The sequence below is a fragment of the Mus caroli genome, unplaced genomic scaffold (assembly GCF_978045245.1).
Source record: "Mus caroli unplaced genomic scaffold, Mus_caroli_1 scaffold_13, whole genome shotgun sequence".
In the NCBI taxonomy this organism is placed as follows: domain Eukaryota; kingdom Metazoa; phylum Chordata; class Mammalia; order Rodentia; family Muridae; genus Mus; species Mus caroli.
This window is the reverse complement of record NW_028227268.1, coordinates 119,283,180-119,306,766: the sequence shown is the minus strand read 5'-3', so window position 1 is coordinate 119,306,766 and position 23,587 is coordinate 119,283,180. Positions and strand designations below refer to the sequence as shown.

At 47.4% G+C, this 23,587-nt stretch overlaps 2 protein-coding genes and 1 pseudogene across 4 annotated transcripts in view; 1 reads left to right on the top strand and 2 right to left on the bottom strand.

Moving 5' to 3' along the window:
- Window positions 1–1,400, bottom strand: part of Ccdc157 (coiled-coil domain containing 157) — a 19,968-nt gene extending 18,568 nt beyond the window's left edge. For 2 of the 3 annotated variants that reach the window (XM_021176761.3, XM_085829149.1), the window contains exon 1: window positions 1,170–1,400. In XM_021176761.3, the coding sequence (XP_021032420.2) occupies window positions 1,170–1,400 (231 nt within the window). The remainder of the gene's footprint in view (window positions 1–1,169) is intronic. The other variant, XM_085829150.1, reaches the window with a different exon arrangement.
- Window positions 1,394–23,587, top strand: Sf3a1 (splicing factor 3a subunit 1). Its single transcript, XM_021176379.3, has 16 exons — window positions 1,394–1,562; window positions 3,359–3,480; window positions 9,051–9,258; window positions 10,191–10,448; window positions 13,666–13,740; window positions 16,090–16,240; window positions 17,009–17,196; window positions 18,014–18,131; window positions 18,369–18,554; window positions 19,226–19,347; window positions 19,437–19,682; window positions 20,368–20,575; window positions 21,025–21,179; window positions 22,107–22,208; window positions 22,320–22,391; window positions 23,009–23,587. The coding sequence occupies exons 1-16, from the start codon at window positions 1,500–1,502 to the stop codon at window positions 23,108–23,110; spliced, it is 2,376 nt and encodes a 791-aa protein (XP_021032038.1). The 5' UTR covers window positions 1,394–1,499; the 3' UTR covers window positions 23,111–23,587.
- Window positions 2,392–3,215, bottom strand: LOC110304947 (synaptogyrin-2 pseudogene; annotated as a pseudogene).

Genomic DNA, 23,587 nt, shown 5'->3' with positions numbered 1-23,587 from the left:
ATCTCTAACATCTTGGAGTCTCCAAGGCAACTTCAACTTTACAGCTTCTTAATATAACTTCTATTCCAATGTCTGGGATCCACACATGATCTTTTGGGGATCCTCTAAAGGGCTGGCATCACTTCTCCAGCTCTGCCCTCTCTAGCACTCTAGGCTCTGCTTGACTCCAGTCCACTGCTGCTGCTGTTCCTGGTTATCATCCTATGGTACTGGCATCTCTAATACACTGGGGTCTTCCACTGCAATTAGGCTTCACCAAGAGCCTCTCATAGGCTCTCTTCATGGGGCAAGCCTCAACTCCTTTGCATGACCCCTTCAGTCCTGGGCCATCAACTGTAACTGTAACTGCACCTTCACTAATGGCCTTCCCTGGCCTCTCACGGTGCCAAGCCTCAGCTGCTCTTCATGACACCTTCATGCCTTCAAACCAATACTGTCTGGGTAACTCTTACATACTGCCAAGTCCAGCTGCAGCAACAACCTTGGCTATCTCTGGAACACAGCTTCTTTGTGCTCTCAGAAAACACTTCCCAGAAGATGTCACCTCAGTGATGCTGGTCTCTTCTTAATCACTGCTAATTTCTTAGCTCCAGCTAAGCAGCATCAACTGTCACAGTAATCCCTTCTACTCTAGACTCCAAAGCCAGAGCCACGCAGCCAAAGTGCAGAATTCTGCTTCCTGTGGCTGGAACCTGATCCCCTTTATTATCTTACCAGCTTTCTGTTTTCCAACTCCCTCACTGCCTAAGCTTGGCTGTCCTGAAACTTGCTCAGTAGATTGACTTTGAACTCAGAGATCTGCATGGCTTTGTCTCTTGGGATTAAAGGTATGTACCACTACGCCTGAATTATGCTTTTCTCCATCTAGAACTTGCTCTGTCCCAGGCTGGCCTTGAACTCAGATCTGCTTGTTTTGTTTTGTTTTGTTTTGTTTTTGTCTCCTGAAATTAAAGGTGTTAGCACCATGTCCTGGACTCTGTAAGGAGGGATGCAGAGGAGATGGTGCTGAACCAAAAAATGGGGCTAAAGGTAAGTGGGACTCTATGGCATCTTCAAAATGCCAGGTCAAACAGGAAAGAAACAGGGGCGAGGGGTGGGGCGCTGAGGGGTCCGGGAACCGGCCAGAGTCAGGAGGGAAGTTCAGAGTCAGAGGATGTGGAATGGCTTACCTGTCTCCGGCGTCGCAGCCTCAGCTCTCTGTCTGTCTGGCTCACAGAACTTCCTCCAGAGCGTCTGAGGCTCCGAGAATGCCTCGCAACTCTTGAGTTGGGAGCCCAGGCCGCTTCCTTGGCAACGGCGTACCGCGCCAAGGTGCAGGCGGGGCGGGGCTGGAAGTGCGACACGGCGAGAGGGCGGGACCGGAAGTGGCCCCGCGGCTTCTCTCTCTGGGTCGCCGCCATCTTGTCATTGAGTTGGATACTTCGTGTGGTGAGCTTTAACCTTGTCGTAGCACCGGTTGTCGCCACCGAGGCGGACTGGCAGCCCTGAGCGTCGCAGTCATGCAGGCCGGACCCGTGCAGGCGGTGCCCCCGCCGCCGCCTGTAGCCACTGAGTCCAAACAGGTATCGTGCCCCGTGCTCCCCCGCTTGCAGGCCTGCTGGAGGCCTCGTTCCTCCCCTCCGCGCGGGCGCTGTGGCACTGCTGCTGGAAGCTCAGGCCACCCCGAAGGACTTGGAGGGACTGCAAGTCCCAGGAGTCAGCGCGCTGAGTTGCCTTCTGATTTCGAAAAAGATCTCCCTAGAACCGGACTTTTTAAAACCAGCGTGCGGACCTGCACCCTCGGTTTCCTCTGGGGTCTTATGTGAACCACGAAGCCTCCATTCAAAAAGAGGAGAGCCAGGCAAACCGTTCTTTCCCCTAGATTAGGAATGGCTGCGTAAATACAGTATGGTTGAGGAAACTTGCCCTGTTTTTGTTTTTGTTTTGTTTTTTTGAGAAAAACCGTTTATTCCATCTTCAAACTAGTCTATAGAATCTGAGGGCAGGGGCATCCCCACCAAGTCTCCAATACATTCAGTGCAGGGGTTCCTGCCCTCCCCACTAGTATCTAACAGCTGCTTGGGGATATTTACATAAAGCTGGGTGTTATCTCCAGGCAAATGCTGTCCCTCCTGCCAGGAGCGGGAGAAAGAAGGAAATGGCATCTTGTCCCTCTGCCTGTCCCAGGGCTGGCAGGCAGGCAGCCAGGGGACGGTTGGCACAGTGGTGACCCCAGAAGACACAGCAGTGAGCAGAGAGCTGGCTACTGAACCTGAGTGAGGACGTGGGGAGACAGGCACGAGGATCCCCAAGCTTGGCTTTGGGGAAAAAGAGTTGGGGCTCCCATGGTCTCCAGCAGTGGAGAAACTAGCATGGGTCAAAAACATGGTAGCACTAACGGGCACCTGCTTCTGGCTTTCTGAGAAGGGGATCGGGGTTACTAAAAGCAACAGGGAGCTGAGCACACAGCTGGATGGCTGTGCTGGTTAAGCAAATCCAAGCCCTGGGTCCTATCTACAGTACTATGGTGGGGGATAAAAAGATCTAGTCAAAACCGTCTTCTCAAAAATGCCCTTGAGGATTGGGTGGGCGGCGGCGAAGCCCCGCTGGGCATGGGCACTTCAGGTGTGCTCTGTCTGGCTGCAGCTGGGATGCAGAAAGGCGTGGACTCTTTGGCTGTCAACTGTAACAGGCAAGGGACTACGTTCTGAGCAGCAACCCTTGAGAGAAGTCCAGCGTAGGGGGGTGGCCCTCTCCCAACCACCCCTTCCCTGCCTTCTTGTCCCTGGCTGCTCAGTACACAGGGGGAGGCTGGTAGCCCTCAGTAGTCTCCATATTCTGAGTGAAGGGTGGTTGCTGGTAGTTTTCCACGGAGGCGCTAGGCGTAGGCTGTGTTGGGATCCGGGGTGGGATCCACGCAGTTCTGAATGAAGGCGTCCACTTCAGCCTTGTAGTGCTGGTAGGCCAGGGAAGCCAGCACACCCCAGGAAAAGATGGAGAAGAAGCTGAAGGTGATGGCTGCCCGAGCTGAGTCCGCTCCCACCCAGACATCTTGAGGTTTGGTGGCTGCCCACTGGTTGGTCAGGAAGCAGAAACCAACAAACCACAGGAAGGTCCAGAGAGCTGAGAAGAGCAGGTCGCCAATGACCAGGTACTTGGCGGTCAGTGGCATTGCTTATCTGGGAGAAGAAGGCATCGACCACAAGGAAGAAGGCTGAGGCCAGGAAGGCCTCTGTTTTGTTTTTAACTGCATCCCCGCCCAAGAGAGTCTGCAGTCTACAGGACAGACGTTCCTGTCAGTAGTATCATGGAGCGTTTATGATAGCCTAATCCGAGCCAGGGACTTGAAGCCCTTACTACCTTTTCTCTGTTTTCACAGCCAATTGAAGAAGAAGCATCGTCAAAGGAGGATCCCACCCCGTCCAAGCCAGTGGTCGGCATTATTTACCCGCCTCCGGAGGTCAGGAACATCGTCGACAAGACTGCCAGTTTTGTGGCCAGGTAACAGCTGCTTCTGTACAGAGGGAACTTGTAGCATAAAGGGCTTTTAAAGCAGCACAGGGGCATCATGGGGAGTTCTAGAGGCTCTGGCTTAGACTCCTTACTTCTTCCAAAACCACAGGAGAGCAGTGAGGTAGGTGATAGATACCACATACCACAACAGTAATCGCAGTGAAAGCCATGCCTAGCTGTGTAGTCACTAGGAGTTTCTGCTTCCAAAACTAAGCCTGTGGAAATTCCTGGTAGCTTCTTTGTGACTGCTGATGTGCATATGCTGTGCTAACCTGAAGAAAGAAAAAGAGGGGAGTTGATTATTCTCATTGTGAAAGGACGACTTCCCCAGAGCCTCAGCTGAATCCAGAGCATGCTGTTCAGCATGTTAGCTAGTTTCCAGGCAAGGTGAACAGCCTCCTCATCCCACATACTTCTGCATCCTTGGATGGCATCTTCTAAGGGCCCCTTGACTTCCAGCGGTCAGCACGTCTCCTGGCTTAGGGCACTTAGAGAGTATTCTTTTGGCAGCCAGCATCATTATCCAGTCTGCAGATGTTTAGTTTCTTCTTAGAGTCCTTAAAAGAGAAAACTCTATTACCACACTTAGAAATGAGGCGATTTCACAGTCAGTCAGGATTTCTGGCTTTTCCTGAACCAGACTGCTTCTTACATGGCAGAGCTTCTTGGCCTTGAAGTGTGTACAGGACGTGTGTTGTCCAGGACCCACACTTTGTCACTCCCTTTAGGGGGCATCCCCACCACCTTGAATCATTTAATACTGTTTTGTTCCCACCTTCCTAATAAAGTGAAGCATCAAAAGAGATTCTGATTGATAAATTGTACTGTGCACTCCATGAGAGTTCAGATCACTTTACAGACTTTAATTAATTTGGATTTTCACTGAAAAGATGCCTCACGATAGGGCATTGAGTGTTGTGTGTGATTGGCTAATATTTCATAATAACCCTAATGCCTTGCCCCTTTCTCCTGTGATGCTAATAATTGGGGAAAGGCTGTTGCATAATGAAGAAGTGCGATCTTACTGTGAGGACTGCTCCTGTCAGCTGTTGTCACCATTAGCTGTTCCCTTCTGACCATGGCATCCTTTTTAGACAAGTTCTGTTATGTCTTGATTTTCTTTGCATGTTAAATTGGAAACATTTCCTAATTTTTCGTTTTCTCATGCTGCATGCTCTCTATGGAGAGGTTGCAGTGCCCAGGCTATGTGTTTCCTTTTGAGACTGTTTCCAGTGTTTGCACTTGGTAGGTGAAGCTGTAAGAGGAGTTTGAACACTGTCTTTCCCTTATAGAAGGCTTCTTTTTTGTTCTTGTTTTGGTTTTTGTTTGTTTGTTTTTCAAGACAGGGTTTCTCTGTGTGGCCCTGGCTGTCCTGGAACTCACTCTGTAGACCAGGCTGGCCTCGAACTCAGAAATCCCCGTGCCTCTGCCTCCCAAGTGCTGGGATTAAAGGCATGCGCCACCATGCCCGGCTAGAAGGTTTCTTTAGAAGGAACTCTGTGTGAAACAGTACCGGCTAAGAGAGCATTGAAAGCTTCAGGGCCTGGGGAGACAGCTAGTTCAGTCAGGTGTTGAGTACAAGAGCTTGAGTTTGTTTGGATCCCGTGGTGTATACTCCACGGGTACCCATGGTAAAGCGAGATTGAGCAGTGACTCCGTCTGGTAACCTCAGTACTGGGAAATAGAGACACAGATTCCTGGAGCAAATGGCTATGCTTCATGTCCAGTGAGAGAGCTTTTGTCTTTTGCCTCAAAAACTAAGGTGGGGCCAGTGTATTCATGTACTCTGAAGGTAGGAGCTGGTTGATCTCTGTGTTTGGGGCCACCCTGGTCTTCATAGCATTTCAGGTGAGCTGGAGATGCATGAACCCTATCTGAAATAAATATTCAGATAAATCTAAATAAAATAAGGCAGGGAATGACCGAGGAAGACAGTGGACATCAGCCTCTGTACGGGTGCACACAAGCATGCATTTAGAAACATCTCAAGCAGTTTTCCCAAGTAGCTTTTTATAATTGTGTTATCCTGCTGTCACAGCCCCCCAAAATAAAAAATAAATAAAATAATAATAAAAAAACCACAACTAAGTTCTCTTAAAAATAAATACTCATTACTGGGCATGGTGTGATACATACCTGTAATCTTGGTGCTAGAAAGGACTATTGGAAGGTAGAGACTAGCCTTGCAACACAGTGGGCCCTGTTTTAATGACAGGAAATGGGGGCTGGAGAAGCGGCTCAGAAGTTAAGGCCGCTTTCTGCTCCTACATAGGTCCTACATAGGACCTAAGTTTGGCTCCCAGGACCCCACAACTTATAGAATCTGAATACACATTCATGTACACATGCCTACACAGAGTCAGTTTTCTTTTTCTCTTTCTTTTCTTTTCTTTTCTTTTTTCTTCTTTCTTTTTTCTTTTCTTTTCTAGAAAAGGAAAACGAAGTGGATTGTAGCCAGTCATGGCACATACCTTCAAGTCCCATAATGTATGAGGCAGAGGCAGGTAGATGTCTGTGAGTTCAAGGCCACTCTGGTCTATAAAATCAAAGCTAAAACCAAAAAAAAAAAAAAATAAATGGGTTGGCTGTGTAATTTAGTGATAGAGTGAGTGTGTGTTTCCATGTATAGGATATGATTTCTATTTCTTTTTTTTTTTTATTATTCTTTTTTTTATATGAATGCTCTTTTTTTTTAATTTTTTTAAAATTTTTAATATTTTTTTATTACATATTTTCCTCAATTACATTTCCAATGCTATCCCAAAAGTCCCCCATACTGCCCCCCACTTCCCTACCCACCCATTCCCATTCTTTTGGCCCTGGCATTCCCCTATATTGGGGCATATAAAGTTTGCAAGTCCAATGGGCCTCTCTTTCCAGTGATGGCCGACTAGGCCATCTTTCCATACATATGCAGCTAGAGACAAGAGCTCCGGGGTACTGGTTAGTTCATCATGTTGTTCCAACTATAGGGTTGCAGATCCCTTTAGCTCCTTGGGTACTTTCTCTAGATTCTCCATGTGATTTCTATTTCTAGTAGTGTAAAAATCTCACCATGTTTCCAGATGATCATGGTGATCATTTTTGTAGGGATTCTAAAAATCTAAACTTGAGATGACTCCATGGATGTTTGCAACACAAGCATTAGGACTTGAGCTTGAGTCTCCAGCAACTACAGAAAAGCTTGGGAGTGGGGGGGGAGGGTGTGTGAGTGCGCCTGTATGTGTGTGTGGGTGTCTGTCTGTCTGTCCCCAGCCCTGATGAGTAAAGGTAGGCCACTCCTTGGAGCTTGCTGGTTGGCCAGCCTGCCTAACCATGCCATAATGGTGAGTTCCAGGTTCAGTGTAAGACCCTGTATCAAAGACTAAGAATGAAAATGTTACTGTACAGGCTACTCACTGTTGGCCTCTGGTCTCCATGTGAGCATAAACACATATGTTTTCCCCCACCCCCTCAGAAACTACAAATATATTCAGATCTTGCTTTTGCATGTTTTATAGTGAAGGGACAGGCCAGAATCTTGGTCTGAGAGAGCTGGTATTCAGGTCTCTCCTCTGGTAGGCCACATACTCAGGAGGCAGGCAGTGGGTATCTACAGCTAAGTCTGACTTCGTAAAAGGAGCTTTTTCTCTGTCGATGAGTCTTCCCATTCCTGCATTTTCCTTTCAGAAAGCTAGATTGGAAATTACCTTCAAAAAGCCCTGCCAGCTGGGCTGAGTTAGAGTCAGGCTCTTCTGCTGAGATCTGTCTCTTGTGTTAGAGGATCTAATTCTAAAATTAACAGTAAGCCAACTTAGAGCACTGAAATTTCTTGGAATAAGTACATCTGCCTTCTCATCATCTTTTTAAGTGTTCCCTGGTGTGTAGAGACCATGGCTTAGGAGGCAGTACTGCAAGAGACAAACCAGACCTCCAGGCATGGACCTGATGTGGCAGGACCCAGAGCTGTATCCATCCTGCTTGTGTATGGTTTACATTACATAGGGAGGTAGGAAAATGCTTCTTCCCAAAGCAGGAGGTTCTAATTGGACTGATGCACAGTCAGATTGAGACCTCATGGTATTAGTCACGCTACAGGGTGGGACCAGAACTTGCTAGAGGCTAAGGCTTGCACAGTCTGTGCCATGGATCTGTTGTGATGGCTAATCTTAACCATAAAGTTGCCTGCATCTTGTCTTCTGCTCTGCTTAATTGACAGAACCATGGGTCTGAAAGTCTGAAGAAAGCGTAGCCTATCTGTCACTAGTCCCTGGAACCTTGGCTTGGTATATTTGGGGCACCTCTGAATGCAGGCTTCAGGCCAGAGAATCAGGGGAAGCCCTCAGGGCATCTCCTGATAGGCCAGTCATCTCCAGTGTTGGTGGAACTGCCCCTTCTAAGCTACACAGTGGTAGCTGCCCTCTGTGTTTGCAGACCATTGTATTCAAAAAGTCTTGAGCATCTCCTTAAATACTACTTAAGTAAATGTTTTCAGTATTTGAAGATACAGAGGAAAAGTGGTATTAGCCACATTTGACATATGGGAAAAAGTAGTGAACAAGAAACTTGAAGGTATCTAGTGTCTTTTTAAGACTTATGTGCCTTTTAGCAAGTGTGATCCTTGGAGCTGGATTTGGTGGCACACTTAACTGCACCTAGAAGTAAAGGCAGGCAATCCTGGCAGGGCCAGTCCTTAGCCTGGACTTGGGAGACTGTATCTCAACAAATAAGAGAAAAAACTATGGTTCTTGAGTTATATCCACTGGGACCCTAAAAATCAGGATTCTCCAAACATATTTTCATTATCCTGGAGTACGGCATTTCTTTAGTGTGGGTATATACCGGTATGTGTGCATGACATGGACACATACACATGGATCAGACAGTACAACTTGAACCAGAACTCAGAGTGTCCATCATGTCAGCAAGGACCTTTACGCACTCAGCCACCACACTGTGGCCTCATCCAGGATATATACAGAAGATAGAAATCTTGCAGAGCAGTTTTTCCTTCGTGAACCTCCCAGACATAAATGAAGTTACTTTAGGCAGTACTTGGGCAAGACATTAATACTTTACTAGCTGTTCAAGGTTTTTATCGTTTTTGTTTTTATGGAGCTTGGTACCCAATCCAGGGCCTTGTCAACCTTAGATACGCACGCTACAATTATGCTGCATTCTTAGCCAAAGAAGAAGTGTTTTATTACAAGAACTAAGCAGTTGTTCAGCTGATTGTGGGTATCATAGAAGTGGCGGGGGAGCCAAGGAACGGCTGTGGTGGAAGCAGCCAGGCCCACACTGGCTGGTGGTACCGACTGATTCCTTGATGCTCAAGAAACAAACAGCTTCCTCAGTGCTCCAGAGCAGCTCTCCTATCCTGAGGCATGGACTGCTTGGTGAGTGGGTGGTGGCACAGATGTTGAAATAGAAGGAGATTTGGGTTTCTCTGTGTAGTCCTGGCTGTCCTGGAACTCACTCTGTAGACCAGGCTGGCCTTGAACTCAGAAATCCAGCTGCCTCTGCCTCCCAAGTGAATTCATTCTTTGCTATGTTGTTTATCTCATTTTAATTTTTTGCAGAAATGGGCCTGAATTTGAAGCTAGGATTCGACAGAATGAGATCAACAATCCCAAGTTCAATTTCTTAAATCCCAATGACCCTTACCATGCCTACTACCGCCACAAGGTCAGCGAGTTCAAGGAGGGGAAGGCTCAGGAGCCCTCAGCTGCCATCCCCAAGGTTATGCAGCAGCAGCAGCAAGCTACGCAACAGCAGCTGCCCCAGAAGGTTTGCAGTCCAGCCTCTCTTTGTGGGTTAGTGGGCGGGCATAATTATCTCTGCTGTGCGCGATCACAACCACCATGGGCAGAAATAAAGTTACCGTCAGCTTCTAGAAGCTTCTGAACACTGGTTGTGAAGCTCTATCCTCCAGGCTCAGGTTGTGAAGAGCCCAGCAGAACAACTGTTTAACCAAGGCTTATGATTTATTGACCCAAGGAGTGAGGGTTAATTTAATTGTAGTGTAGGAGCAACCTTTTGGCCCAGCTGAGCTGAAGGAGGTGATGTAGCCTTGTGCCATTCCTTCCCTTCTGTTGGGGCTGCTCCAATGCCCAGTTGGTGCTGGGGCCCAGGAGTACTGACGGTCAAGAGTGTCGGTTAAGTCAGAGAACCAGTGCGTTTGTCTGCTGGGTAGAACTGGCCTGGTCTCATCATTTTGCACCTTTCTCAGACTTCTGTGGAAAAGGCAACCTTTTATTTGGCTGTGAGAAATAAAAGTTGAAGTCATGTTTGAAGCCTTGCATTGCAATTGCTGCTTGTAGGGCCTGAGGCTGCTGTGGCTTTCCTCGTGTGTAAAAGCACTCACAGTGCCTGTGCAGGTTCCTGCTTCTCTTGGAAGTCATCAATGGAATTTTTTGCAGTAGGAATCACTACACACATGGACCTTACTGTACTTCCAGCCTCTTAAGTCATATTTTACCTCTGATTTCCTATATATTTGCCACCTCTTTAAACCTCTGATGTCAGGACTGGAGTAGAGCTGTAGACTGTCTCACTTGAAGCAGATTAGGGAGTTGAGGCACAGTTGGGTGAGACAGTGATGCCAATCTTCTAGCAAGTTCCAGTGATATCCTCACTTCCGAGTCTGGCTGTTGTGCTTCAGAGTTAGTTGTTCACCAGAGTTACGCCTTTCTGTTCTTGCTCTGTACTCTCTGTCTTAGGTCCAAGCCCAGGTGATCCAAGAGACCATAGTGCCGAAGGAGCCCCCTCCTGAGTTTGAGTTCATCGCTGATCCCCCCTCCATCTCAGCCTTCGATCTGGATGTAGTGAAGCTGACAGCTCAGTTTGTGGCCAGGAATGGGCGCCAGTTTCTGACCCAGCTGATGCAGAAAGAGCAGCGCAACTACCAGTTTGACTTTCTCCGACCCCAGCACAGCCTCTTCAACTACTTCACAAAGCTGGTGGAGCAGTATACCAAGGTGCTGGGCTTGGGTCCAGGGTGGTATAGTATCTCACGACTGGGTATGCAGCATCCACTCTGTCAACAAGGGTATTTGCTTTGTGTGACATATGAATCCCAGCTTAATGTAAAGTTTTGATTTAAAACGCTTTTATATATTTGCGAATGTGTGAGAAAGTGCGAGTGTGTAGGTGCTTTTGTGCCGTGCCATGGAGGTTGCTTGGCATCAGAAAACAGCTTTCAGTTCTCTCAGGCTTCCATAGCAAGTGCTTTTACCCTATGAACCATCTCATTGGCTTTAAATCTTTTTGTTTTGTTTTGTTTGAGACAGGGTTTTCTTTGTGTAACAGCTCTGGCTGTCTTGGACTAGTTTTGTAGTCTAAGATGGCCTCAAGCTCAGAGAACCACCTGACTCTGCCTCCTGAGTGCTGGGATTAAAAGTGTGCCTTAAATCTTTATTTTCTCTCTCTCTCTCTCTCTCTCTCTCTCCCTCTCCCTCTCCCTCTCCCCTCTCTCCCCCCCTTTCTCTCTTTCTTTCTTTCTTTCTTTCTTTCTTTCTTTCTTTCTTTCTTTCTTTCTTTCTTTCTTTCTTTCTTTTCTTGACAGTGTCTTACTGTATAACCCTAACCCTGACTGACCCTTGAACTCACTCTGTAAACCAGTCTGGCCTCAAATTCAGACATCCTTTTGTCTATGGGATCAAAGGCATGGGTCCCCACACCCAGCTTATATTGTTATCTCTTTAAATACCTCTTGGTATTGAAGAGACGTGTTTCTAAACTGCTGTTATTAGGTGGTCATTTGCTGTGTGACAAGACTAGGTAGCCCTATCTGCTTTTAGGTGTCTGCATTGCCACTTGTCTGCTCCATGGCCCGAGAAGCAAGCTCTTAACTGTTACCTACTTTAATTCTCACAGAACTTTTAAAGTGGCGTTCTTCAACATTCACAAGCAGAAACCAGCGAAGAGCGATGGTTTCATGGGGCTCTGGTTCTTCCTCGGTGGTAGAGTTGCTTCCTAGCATAAGGTGCTGGGTTCAGCACTGTTCTTAAGGAAAAAGAGACCAAAACTGGATGAAGTGTGAAATCATTCATGATTGCTTGGTCTCAGGCTTGTAAGCAGTGTTGCTGAGATTCAAGTCTTGGCTGTCTTTATCCTATGGAGTAACTTATATGAGAAAAAGTTCAGTATGAATCAACTAACATTGAAGACACATGTGCAACATCTTCCCAAGGGCCCTGATAATGTGTACAGCAGCCACTGTTCTCAGTTATCCTGCCTGGAGTCACACGGGTGCTGCAGAGCTGGGCCTGGAGAGCTGGCACTTTTCTTTACTCTCAACCCTAGGTCGCACTGCTGCAGTCAGGAATCAACACGGCAAGCCAGGCATGGTGGTGCACACCTTTAGTCCTAGCACTCTTTGTTGTTGTTGTTGTTTGTTTGTCAAATGACTGGGTCTCCTCCTATAGTGTGGTTTCATTCCGTAGACCAGGCTGGTCTTGAACTCAGGGAGATCTGTCTGCCTGCCTCTACCTCCTGATTGCTGAAATCCCAGCACTCATGAGGGAGGATCACTGAGTTCAAGGCTAGTTCGTGCTGCATAGTAAGTTCTAGGACAGCCTTGCCTACAGACTGAAACTGTCTTTTAAAAAAAGAATCGGATACAGTAATCTAACATTTCAAATTTGTCAGAGAGCTGGATACAGTAGCTAACACTTGTAATTTAAGTTCTATGAAGATTGAGGAGTACTAGGAGTTCGAGGCCAGCCTGAGCTCTTTGAGAGACTTTCTCTTTTAACAATAAAATGTTTGATATGTTACAAAGGCTACTCAACCTGGTGTAGGTTTACCAGTGGCATGTTTTTCTTGTTTTTCTTTTTAGTGGAATGGCCTACATCTGTTAGAGATTTAAGTTGAAAGGACTTGTAAGTACTGTCTCTGAAGAATAAAGTTAGAAGTATTTTAAAATGTGTTTTTGCCAGGCATGGTGGCGCACGCCTTTAATCCCAGCACTTGGGAGGCAGAGGCAGGGGGATTTCTGAGTTCGAGGCCAGCCTGGTCTACAGAGTGAGTTCCAGGACAGCCAGGGCTACACAGAGAAACCCTGTCTCAAAAAACAAACAAACAAACAAAAATGTGTTTTTAGAGAATGACCAAATCTAGGATCAGGTAGAGCAGTAAAGCAATGACCGAAAGCTACAGCCACAGGATTCTAAAGTACACAGCCTCAGGGTTGTGGATTTTTAAATGTTGTTGTATCTATTTGTATTTTTTGTGTATGAGTTGTTCTGCACCACTTGTGTGTGGGGCCATGTAATTGAAAGAGATTATCAGATCTCCTGGAACTGTAGTTATAGATGTTTGTGAGCCACCATGTGGGTGCTGAGAATCAAACACAGTCCTGAAGAACAGGCACTGCTCTAGCTGCTGCTGTCTCTTTAACCCATATCAGTTCTAAGGATGGCCTAGGTTCAATTTGAGCTGCTTCCATAGTAGAAGTTCTCATCTCTATTTTGTTACTTTTTTGTTTCATCCTCTGACTTCGGCTATTGGCATTGACTCATAACTGACTGGCACTGGAGAGGCACTGGAGAAAGCTGTTCTACCAGATAGATTCTAAGGGTAGGGATCCAAAGAGGGGCAAGGTAAAATTGTGCTGCTTTGTGAGTGGAACTGGGAGGATTGGAATGGCTGCTAGAATAAAGACAGTCAGTGTTCCATTCCTCGGGAAATGCACGTTACACATTATTTGTAGTTCTACCAGTGAGAAGACAGGAGTCTGTCTTGATGGAGATTCTTAGTGGGTAGGAGAATACAGGTGTGGAGCCTGTGTGTCAGGTGGAGATAGCTACTCTGGGTAAAGGGTATAGAAATACTGGGAAGAAGGGGAAGAGGTAGCTGCGGTCCTGAACGGGACAGAGGACTTTTCATTTTCAAAATGATAAGGGTACATCAGTGTCACTTAAGCAACTATAACAGCCTGTTTAGGGAAACCTGCCTATGGTTTAAGTACTTTCCTGGGAGTCCTGGAAATGGCTTTCTCTAAAGGTGCTTTCTTAAGTGGTAGCATCAACATTGGAGAAGGAAAAGCACGTTCTAATTGTTACCTTGCCTAAAAGCTGCACAGGTGGAGCTGGGATCCATCTCTTGTGTCCTTTGATGGGATGGGCCAGCAAGGCAGCCTCTTTGTCTTAGATCCTGTGTGATGTATTGACAGTTGTTCTCATCCTCTTTCAGATCTTGATTCCACCCAAAGGCTTATTTTCAAAGCTCAAGAAAGAGGCTGAAAATCCTCGAGAAGTTTTGGACCAGGTAAACACAGAATTTCCTATTACCAGCAACCATGCAGGGGTTCTCTTTGTGTGGGTTTTGTGTTTGTTTGGAAGCCATCTTTGAAGCAGTTCGAGTTGACTTTCCCTAATCTGAACATTTTAACACTCCAGAATCTGAAGCTTTGTGAGCATCTACATGACACCAGACACGCAAAATCCCACATCTGACCTCATGTGATGGGTCACTTCCAAAATGCAGGTACACCGGTGTCATATGAAATTAACCTTCAGGCTGTGCATGAGATCAAGTACAATATGTACGTATTGTATGTAATGCCTTTCAGGTTTAGACATGAGTTCCATCCTGGGGTTTAATCTAATCTAATTTATCATGTCTATGCAGATATTCCAAAACTAGAAACACCTCTAAAACAAACACCAAGCGTCTCAGGCAAGGAGGGATGGTCAGCCTGATCCTAGGCCTGGGGTGCTGAGGAGAAAAGCCTTGTGTGGGTGTCTCCTGTGTTCTCTCCAGAAGCTTTAGCTACTTTCTCTTCCCTCCTCTAGGCAGAAAACCCTTTTCTCAAGCAGATCCCTGGATGATAGGGTGATAGATTCCTTTTGAAGTCACCAGGTTTTCACAGTTGAGTAGGCATGTTGGTGCTGCTTGGTTTTAACTGAGACAGTGGTTTCTCAAGACTCTCAAATTGGGGGGCTGGTGAGATGGCTCAGTGGGTAAGAGCACCCGACTGCTCTTCCGAAGGTCCAGAGTTCAAATCCCAGCAACCACATGGTGGCTCACCACCATCCGTAACGAGATCTGGCGCCCTCTTCTGGAGTGTCTGATGACAGCGGACTTACATATAATAAATAAATCTTTTTAAAAAAAAATCTTAAAAAAAAAAAAAAAAAAGACTCTCAGATTGGGGCTGCTTTTAGAGGTTCCAGGTTTTCTTTTTAAATTTTTTAAAATGTTTGCCAGGTGTAGTCCAACCTAGTCCCTAGTCCAACCACAGATTCACAAGTTCAAGGCCACTCAGGGCTAAAGAAGGAGCGCCTGTCTCAAAAAAAACCCAAAGCCCTCCCCACCCCCTCAAAAAGTCTTTCAGGGCTGGTGAGATGGCTCAGTGGGTAAGAGCACCCGACTGCTCCTCCGAAGGTCCGGAGTTCAAATCCCAGCAACCACATGGTGGCTCACAACCATCCTTAACGAGATCTGACTCCCTCTTCTGGAGTGTCTGAAGACAGCTACAGTGTACTTACATATAATAAAGAAATAAAAAAAAAAAAAGTCTTTCAGCTTCATACATATAAATACTGATTTTTAGATGTCTTTGCCCCTCCCCCTTTGTTTTCTTTCATTTTCCTCTGCACCTTCCACTCCCCTTCCTACTTTTATGCCATCTTTTGGGGGACAGAGAGTGACCTACTGAGTTTAGTGAAGAGTTGTTTACACAAACACGGGATGAGACATTTACTGGAGCGTGGCCCACTTATCAGGGACTACACCACTGAAGAATATGACACCCTTAACCTAAGCCACCCCTAATGGCCAGCAGTCCGCAGTCCCTCAAGGAGGGATGGCATTTTTGATGACCTGCTGGTGGGTTCATGTTGTGCGGGTAGCCACAGCTGCACAGCTGGGGTGTGGGACAGAAGCTGACTTTCTGCATAGCTCCCATCTTCTGGTTCTTACACATTTTTTTTTAAGATTTATTTATTTATTATACGTAAGTACACTGTAGCTGTCTTCAGACACACCAGAAGAGGGCATCAGATCTCATTATGGATGATTGTGAGCCACCATGTGGTTGCTGGGATTTGAACTCAGGACCTTTGGAAGAGCAGTCAGTGCTCTTACCTGCTGAGCCATCTCTCCAGCCCCTCTTACACACTTTGTATTTTCTCTTGTACAAATGATCACTGCACCAAGGAAAGGGTAATATGAATGTCCCGTTGCACTGAGCATACCACTGTCATTTATCTCCAGCAGGAGTCTCTGCATTGACTGCCACAGGATGTAAGAAGTTTCTCTGCTGAGAACTAATCATGATATATAAACTTTGAACACTGTAACAACATGATCACCTCGCAAAAAGAAAACAAAAGAAAAAAAAAACAAAACGAAGGGCAGGGGTTGGGGGGATATGATTGGTTTCCCCTAGGGCCAATGCTGTGCAGCCACTTGCAGTAGCCACTAACTTGTGACCAGGTTTACAGTACCAGTTACTAGGTTTTCATGCATATTTACTGCAAGGAAGTTTGCTGCTGCGAGCACAGAATCCTTTTCTAACTCTGGTGGAAGTTCCCCTTGTGAATATAGGGGGTACAACTCCATGGGAAAGATACCATGAAGCCTCATTGTAGGTGCTATTTCCTGTCTCCATAGGTTTGTTACCGAGTAGAATGGGCCAAATTTCAGGAACGTGAGAGGAAGAAGGAAGAAGAAGAGAAAGAGAAGGAGCGAGTAGCTTATGCTCAGATTGACTGGCATGATTTTGTGGTGGTGGAGACAGTGGATTTTCAACCCAATGAGCAAGGTTGGTCTGGCAAGAGAGTGCCTCTAGGTGGGAGCCAGAACCCTAAAGGTCCCAGGGAGCAGCAGAATCAGACACTGGGCTTTATTAATATTTGTTTCCCTCTATTTCAGAGGGCTTCATTTGCCCAAGTTAAATGCAATTCAACAGCTTATTACTATGTTAGGCTCTGATATCCTATAGGTGATGAAATGAGACAGTTGTGCAGCCTCTGGGGAGCTCACAGACATAAGGGTGGCCTTTTTCCTTCTCTTTGTTTTGAGACAGCTTATGTTAGAGTTTTCTAGAGGAACAGAACTCAGAGAATGAATCTGTGTCTATAAGAAGAGGACTAGAGGGACTTATAGGCTGTGATCTAGGGACAGAAGGCTGGATGTCTCAGCTCGTCTTCATTGGAAACCTAACTAGGGAAAGAATGTTTCAGCAGCAGGATACGTAAACTTTGCAGGAGGGTGGGCAAGCGGGTGAAAAGCAAAAGCCTCCTTCCATGTCCTTGGACATAGGCTGCCCTAGCAGGTATGGCCCAGATCACATGTTCAGCTGCTTGGGTTTTTAGATAGTTCCAGATGTAGTCAAGTTGACAACGAAGAATAGCCATCACACAGGGACTATATGTAGCCCTGGCTGTCTTAGAACTTGATGTGTAAACCAGGCTGGTGACAAACTCACAGAAAGTCCACTTGTCTTAGCCCTCCAAGTGTTGGACTCAAAGCTGTTTGATTGTAGCATAGCCAACCCTGAGTGCTTCTCACCCTGCATTACCCCTTTTAGGAAACTTCCCACCACCAACAACACCAGAGGAGCTGGGAGCTCGGATCCTCATTCAGGAGCGCTACGAGAAGTTTGGGGAGAGCGAGGAAGTGGAGATGGAGGTTGAGTCAGATGAGGAAGATCAGGAGAAGGCCGAGGAGACTCCTTCCCAGCTGGACCAGGATACCCAAGTACAGGACATGGATGAGGTAAATTACTAGGGAGGTTTAGCTTGACCTTTTTCCTGGAGCCAAAGCTCAAAAGGTAGTGAACTCGGGAGACGCCTTACAACTGTTCAAGCCCAGGCAGCCCATCGCTTCTTTCCAATTCCAGAAACAAAGATTGAGTCATGGGAAACATCTGAGAGTGGTGCCAGCCTTGCATGGTTTATTGCCTTCCCTTTGGCTCAGCGTCCCTGGTCTCAAGCCACCCTCCAACAGCCCTGCTAGGGAATCTTACCACCCTGTGCTTTGATGCCTTTCTAGTACTTAGGCCTAAAGGATCACTAGTTCCCAAGCTTGTCTAAATGTAGCCTACACATCCTTTCAGACGTTTCTAACCCTTCCAGCTCGGCCCTCCAATAGCACAGAATCCTGAGCCAAGCTGCTTTCCCCACTCTGAAAGAATTTGTGTACAGCTTGAGAAGAAAGGGCCCCAGTGTCTGTGGGAATTGACTCTTTCTCCTTCTCCCAGCATTGCTCTGGGGGCAGCTACCATTTAGCGCTGACTTGGCTCCTGTATTTCTCCCCTGAATGTGAAGTGCACTTGGCCTCTTGGGGCTGCCTGGTGCCAGCTGCTGGAAATGCCTGGGTGGAGCGTTAGCACCGCGGTCTCTGATGTTCCCATTCATGTTGTGAGGAAGCAGCTTGGCCTGCTACCGCCTGACCTTAGCTGCCCCAGGAGACTTAGCACGGGGACTGGCTGGCAGGGACTAAGGCTCCTTGCCACCCTGAGAGCTGCCAGTGGTTTTGAGCTTTGGGAGGTGGCCTTTCATCTCCTGAGTTGTGACATTGCTTTGCTTTTTAGGGTTCAGACGATGAAGAAGAAGGGCAGAAAGTGCCTCCACCCCCAGAGACACCCATGCCTCCACCTCTGCCCCCAACACCAGACCAAGTCATTGTGCGGAAGGACTATGATCCCAAAGGTACGGTCCTGCCTCCCAGTCCTTGTTATATTGGTTTTGTGTGCTTTTCAGATGGGCTGTTTCTAGGAGAGTTTGAGGTGACCCGTATGTTACAGGCCTCGTGGTGGGAAAGAGTGAGTCATCTCCAGTTTGGAGTTCCTGGTGTAAGAGTGGCAATGAGTGGATGTTTCCGTGAACGATGTCTGAACACACCACTTTCTTAACCCAGTATTCTCACTGAGACATTGTTTCCTCTAGCTTCCAAGCCCCTTCCTCCAGCCCCTGCTCCTGATGAGTATCTTGTATCCCCCATCACTGGGGAGAAGATTCCTGCCAGCAAAATGCAAGAGCACATGCGCATTGGGCTTCTTGACCCCCGCTGGCTGGAGCAGCGGGACCGCTCCATCCGAGAGAAGCAGAGTGATGACGAGGTTTATGCACCAGGTGAGATGAGATGGAGGCTCCCAGCCTGTAGCTTCTTTTATGCAGACACAAAATGGTTGCGGTCAATGAGAGTTTGGGAGGTAGATATAGCCTATGATATTGCAAAGGATATATGTATTTCCCAGGACACTGTAGAGGAATCCTCCAAAATCTGGCACTGGCAGGGATGTCACTTGTCTGCTGGTATCCAACAACAAGATCTAGCAATAGGAATATTTATTCCTTTGTTCTTTTGAACTTGTGGTTAAAGTCTCCTTGAGTGACACTCACTAATTAGTCTTACTGCCAAGTATAAAGCAGAAGAAGGATAGGGCTGGATGAGGTGGTGCACACCTTTAGCCCCAGCACTCTGGAGCCAGAGGCAGTTGGATCTATGTAAGTTCGAGGCCAGCCTGGTCTGCTTAAGAGAATTCCAGGACTACACAGAGACCTTGCTTTTGTGAAGTGGGAGGTGGGTGCGCTACCTAAGGCTTGGGACTTGGTCTTCGGTCCTGTTAATAGGAGTTGGACAAGCATCACGTCTTAGCAGACCTAGAGGATGATGACGTGCATGTTGGGGCCCACAGCCTGTGCTGTGGATCCAGCTCCACTCTACATTCCCAGAAAGCTGCTGACTTGTCAGGAGGGTGGGTGCATGCTTAGCTCCCTTCCTTTCTATTTTGTTGTGTAAGGTCTGGATATTGAGAGCAGCTTAAAGCAGTTGGCTGAGCGACGTACTGACATCTTTGGGGTAGAAGAGACAGCCATTGGTAAGAAGATTGGTGAAGAGGAGATCCAGAAGCCCGAGGAGAAGGTGCGTTTCCAGTGAATCCTAGTGCCTTCCTGCCCTCTGTCTCCCACATGCCGGTTCATGACAAGCTATGTCTTTGCTTTCCCATGCAGGTGACTTGGGATGGCCATTCAGGCAGCATGGCCCGGACCCAGCAGGCTGCCCAGGCCAACATCACCCTCCAGGAGCAGATTGAGGCCATCCATAAGGCCAAGGGCCTGGTGCCAGAAGATGACACTAAGGAGAAGATTGGCCCTAGCAAGCCCAATGAAATCCCTCAGCAGCCACCACCTCCATCTTCAGCCACCAATATCCCCAGCTCAGCACCCCCTATTACATCAGTGCCCCGGCCACCTGCGGTGAGTCAGAGGCCACCCTGTGACCACAAGCTCTAAACCTTGGTCCTTACGGTGGGGTGATGCTCTCGTGTAGGAAGGGCAACTGGTTTACAGTAGGGTTGGGATGCTACAGTGGGTGGAGTAGAAAGAGAAAAAATCAAGTTGAAAGTGGAAACTTGACCGGGTGGTGGTGGTGCACACCTTTAATCCCTTAACTTGGGAGGCAGAGGCGGGTGGATTTCTGAGTTTGAGGCCAGCCTGGTCTACACAGCCAGGCCTACACAGAGAAACCCTAAGAGGAAACTTGTAGCCTGATTTTCTACTGCAGGGGAGATTTGGATTAGGGAGTGAGCTGAGCGGCAGAAGCAGATTAGGGAGTGAGCTGAGAAGCAGATTTGAGGCAGAGAACTGTGGGTGGGCTTAATGGTTCTTTGAGAACTGGTGGTCTATTGAGTAAAGGAGGTCAGGCTCTTTAATGGTGCTGTCTGCCATGAATTGCTGGTTGAATCTGAACCACTAAGTCCCAGGTAAAAAGTATTAGCCTGGAACTCTCAGCATCAAGTTTCTATCATTGGCCTGAGGTGAAACTTGAGTCTCAGTGATGAGCAGTCCAAGTTGTCCAACCCCCATCCTGAGTGACCAGTTGGTGTGTTCCTGAAGCTGAACCTTGGCTTCCTGTGGCTTATGTGTCTCCTCCCACCCTCAGATGCCACCTCCAGTCCGCACCACTGTTGTATCTGCAGTACCTGTCATGCCTCGGCCACCCATGGCATCTGTGGTCCGGCTGCCCCCAGGCTCAGTGATTGCCCCCATGCCACCCATCATCCACGCACCCAGGATCAATGTGGTACCTATGCCTCCTGCAGCACCTCCCATCATGGCGCCCCGCCCACCTCCCATGATTGTGCCAACAGGTCAGTGTGTAGTGTTGCTTTCTCATCTCATGGGTTAGTCCATAAAGCTGTGGTTGGCCTTAATGATGGCTGTTCCCACTGAGTATCCATCCCAGAGGAAGTCTCAACTGGGACCTGGGAGCCATATTTCTTGTGAGAGACAAGAGACTGAGATGGCATAGCTAGTGTGTCTACATTTGGTGGTCGGATCCATGACAGGTCCAGAAGCCTGACGTAACTATTTTATGGCTGACCTTGCATTGCCTCCCCTTTCCTGCTGCCTAACTCAGGCAGCCTCCCAAGGCTCCCTGCCAGGGAATGTGCTGAGTGACAGACTCATCAAGGCATGGCACTTCACACCTCTTACGGAGCAAAGCCTCGAAATCACCCAGCAAAATCTCCCTAGTCCTGCCTCTTGGGCCTCTTCACCTCTTCTGTACTCACTGGGCTACTGTTTCGTGTCCTTGCAGCCTTTGTGCCTGCCCCACCTGTGGCTCCAGTCCCAGCCCCAGCTCCAATGCCTCCTGTACACCCCCCACCTCCTATGGAGGATGAGCCTCCATCCAAGAAACTAAAGACCGAGGACAGTCTCATGCCCGAGGAAGAATTCCTGCGCAGGAACAAGGTCTGTGACCCAGGAAACTGCTTGTGCTCTGCAGTATCCGGCAGCAGCATGGGTTACCCAAGCCCCAGTTATGTGCTATCCCATGCCTTTAGTTTCTGGGATGTCAGTCAGCCGTACGAAGCTTCTGGGTATGTTTGTAATGTGAGGTCAGTAGCTGGGAGCTTGTGGTAGTGTGGACTTTTGTGAAGATGCAGCTGCTAAGACATTATCACAGGAGTGAGGTGACAGATCACTAAACCAGCTATAGGAAGTCTCGCTCGGCACAGTTATTAAATTCAGATCTATCTCTCTCAGCTCTGGGAAGGTGCTCATTAGAGTAGGATTCTGCTGGCATTCTGGAATAAGGACTCTATATTGGTACTGGTGGTCTCTGACAAAGCTGTTAGGCTTTGGTGAGAAGGCGGTGACAGTCCCAAGAGATTTGGCCCATAAATTTGACAAAATTTAGCTAATGTGTGTCTATTCTTTGAACACCTACCAAAGGTTCAGACTATTCTCTTTCTGTTCCCACCAGTCTGTTTTGACACAGGCAAGTAGCATTGAGCTTAGGTGTCTTGTCTGCAGAGTTTGAGACCAGTACTTCACAGACCATATCTTTACCCTGCTGGTCCTTGAGTTTGCAGAACTTCACTGGAACTTAAGGAATATTTAAGGAATGGGAATGAAACAGTATGATAATATACTCTTACAATCTCAGAACTGTAGAAGCAGGAAGTTTGAGGTCAGCCTAGGCTAGCCCTGATCCCTACCTTTAAGCCTGTCTAGAAAAATAAAGAAGAAATGAAGCCTTGTGTAGTGTCACACCTGGCATCAGCAGTAAAGGGGTGAGAGGGGCAGGAGTCGTTGTTTGGGTGAGCAACTGATAGCACAGCATAGTTCCTGATTGGCTTGGGGCTTTTCAGACATAATGAGCACTGCATTTTTCAGGGTCCAGTATCCATCAAAGTGCAGGTACCCAACATGCAGGATAAGACGGAATGGAAGCTGAATGGTCAGGGTCTGGTCTTCACTCTCCCACTCACAGACCAGGTATGTTTTGCCACCCCCAGTTGGTACAGGTGCTTTGGAGTCAGTGGGTTGGGTCAGCTTTTTCCAGATGGTCTTAACAAAGGAATGAATGAACTTTCTTTGATCCCACAGGTCTCTGTCATCAAAGTGAAGATTCATGAAGCCACGGGCATGCCTGCGGGGAAACAGAAACTACAGTATGAAGTAAGCAAGGGTCCTGCCCCTTAGGTTCCAATTCCTCTACCTTCCCTGAAACAATCTGTAGAAAGTATGATGAAGAGAGACCCGGATGAGGCCATCCTAGAAGTGATCCAGCTGGATTGCCGGGGCAGATGGACCTAATAGTGCTGGGTTCTGACAGCATAGTATAATTCGGGGTCTAAAAGCCTTGGTCTCTGGATGGGGAGCAGCCCAATGATGTGATCTTAGGCAGCCTGGTTGTTTATGGAGATGCAAAGGGATCTTCAGGTTTTCTGGGGCTTCCTCTCTTCCTGTGTGAAATAGGGTGTTGAAAAGGGTAATCACCAAAGGCCTTTTGACCTGAGAAGTCAGCTGTGCCTTTTAGTTTGGTCATGGCTAATGTTTGGGAAGTTGAAAACTAAACCAAATGTTGACAATGTTCCTTACTTTGCATCTGTTGGAAAGAAGGAAGGAAAAAGAGATGTTCTAGAAGAAGCCAAAGTTCCATACTTCACTGACCTCCTGACCTTCCCTTAAGCTTCCATAGTAGTGAAGTCTAGAATAACAGTAAGCTCAGTTCTGTGAGTCTGCATGTGGTCAAAGACAGGTGGTGTCCATTAAGACATTTGTCTGTCTTTCAGGGCATCTTCATCAAGGATTCCAACTCCCTGGCTTACTACAACATGGCCAGTGGTGCTGTCATCCACTTGGCCCTCAAGGAGAGAGGCGGCAGGAAGAAGTAGCAAGAGATACTGCAATTGAAACCCTGCCATTGTACCTCTTTCCACCACCAATTCCAGGAGTTTCCCTGGGGCCTCAGGCACAGCCTGGGCATTTGTTTCCCTCTAAGCCAGTCTACGGAATGAATATCTTGTTTCAATTCTGGATTGGAGGTCCTTCAAGGAAGTCCATTAGGAGTTGGAAACCCAGTGTTGTCCCACAGGACAGTTTCACACTATCGAATGATGCTTAGCTAATAGAATATGGTTAATGCCATTCATCATTTTGTATCATGCTTTGGTTTCTTGAAGCCAGGCATAGTACATGCATGCCTGTGATCCTGGGACTTGGGAGGTGCGGGCAGAAGAATTAAATGTTCAATGTTCACCTCGGCTGTATAGCTTGAGGCCAGACTGGGCTGTGTGAGATACTGTGGGGTTTTTTTGTTGTTGTTGTTTTGTTTTTTTTTAATTAAAAACTGAACACTTCTTGGACCTTCA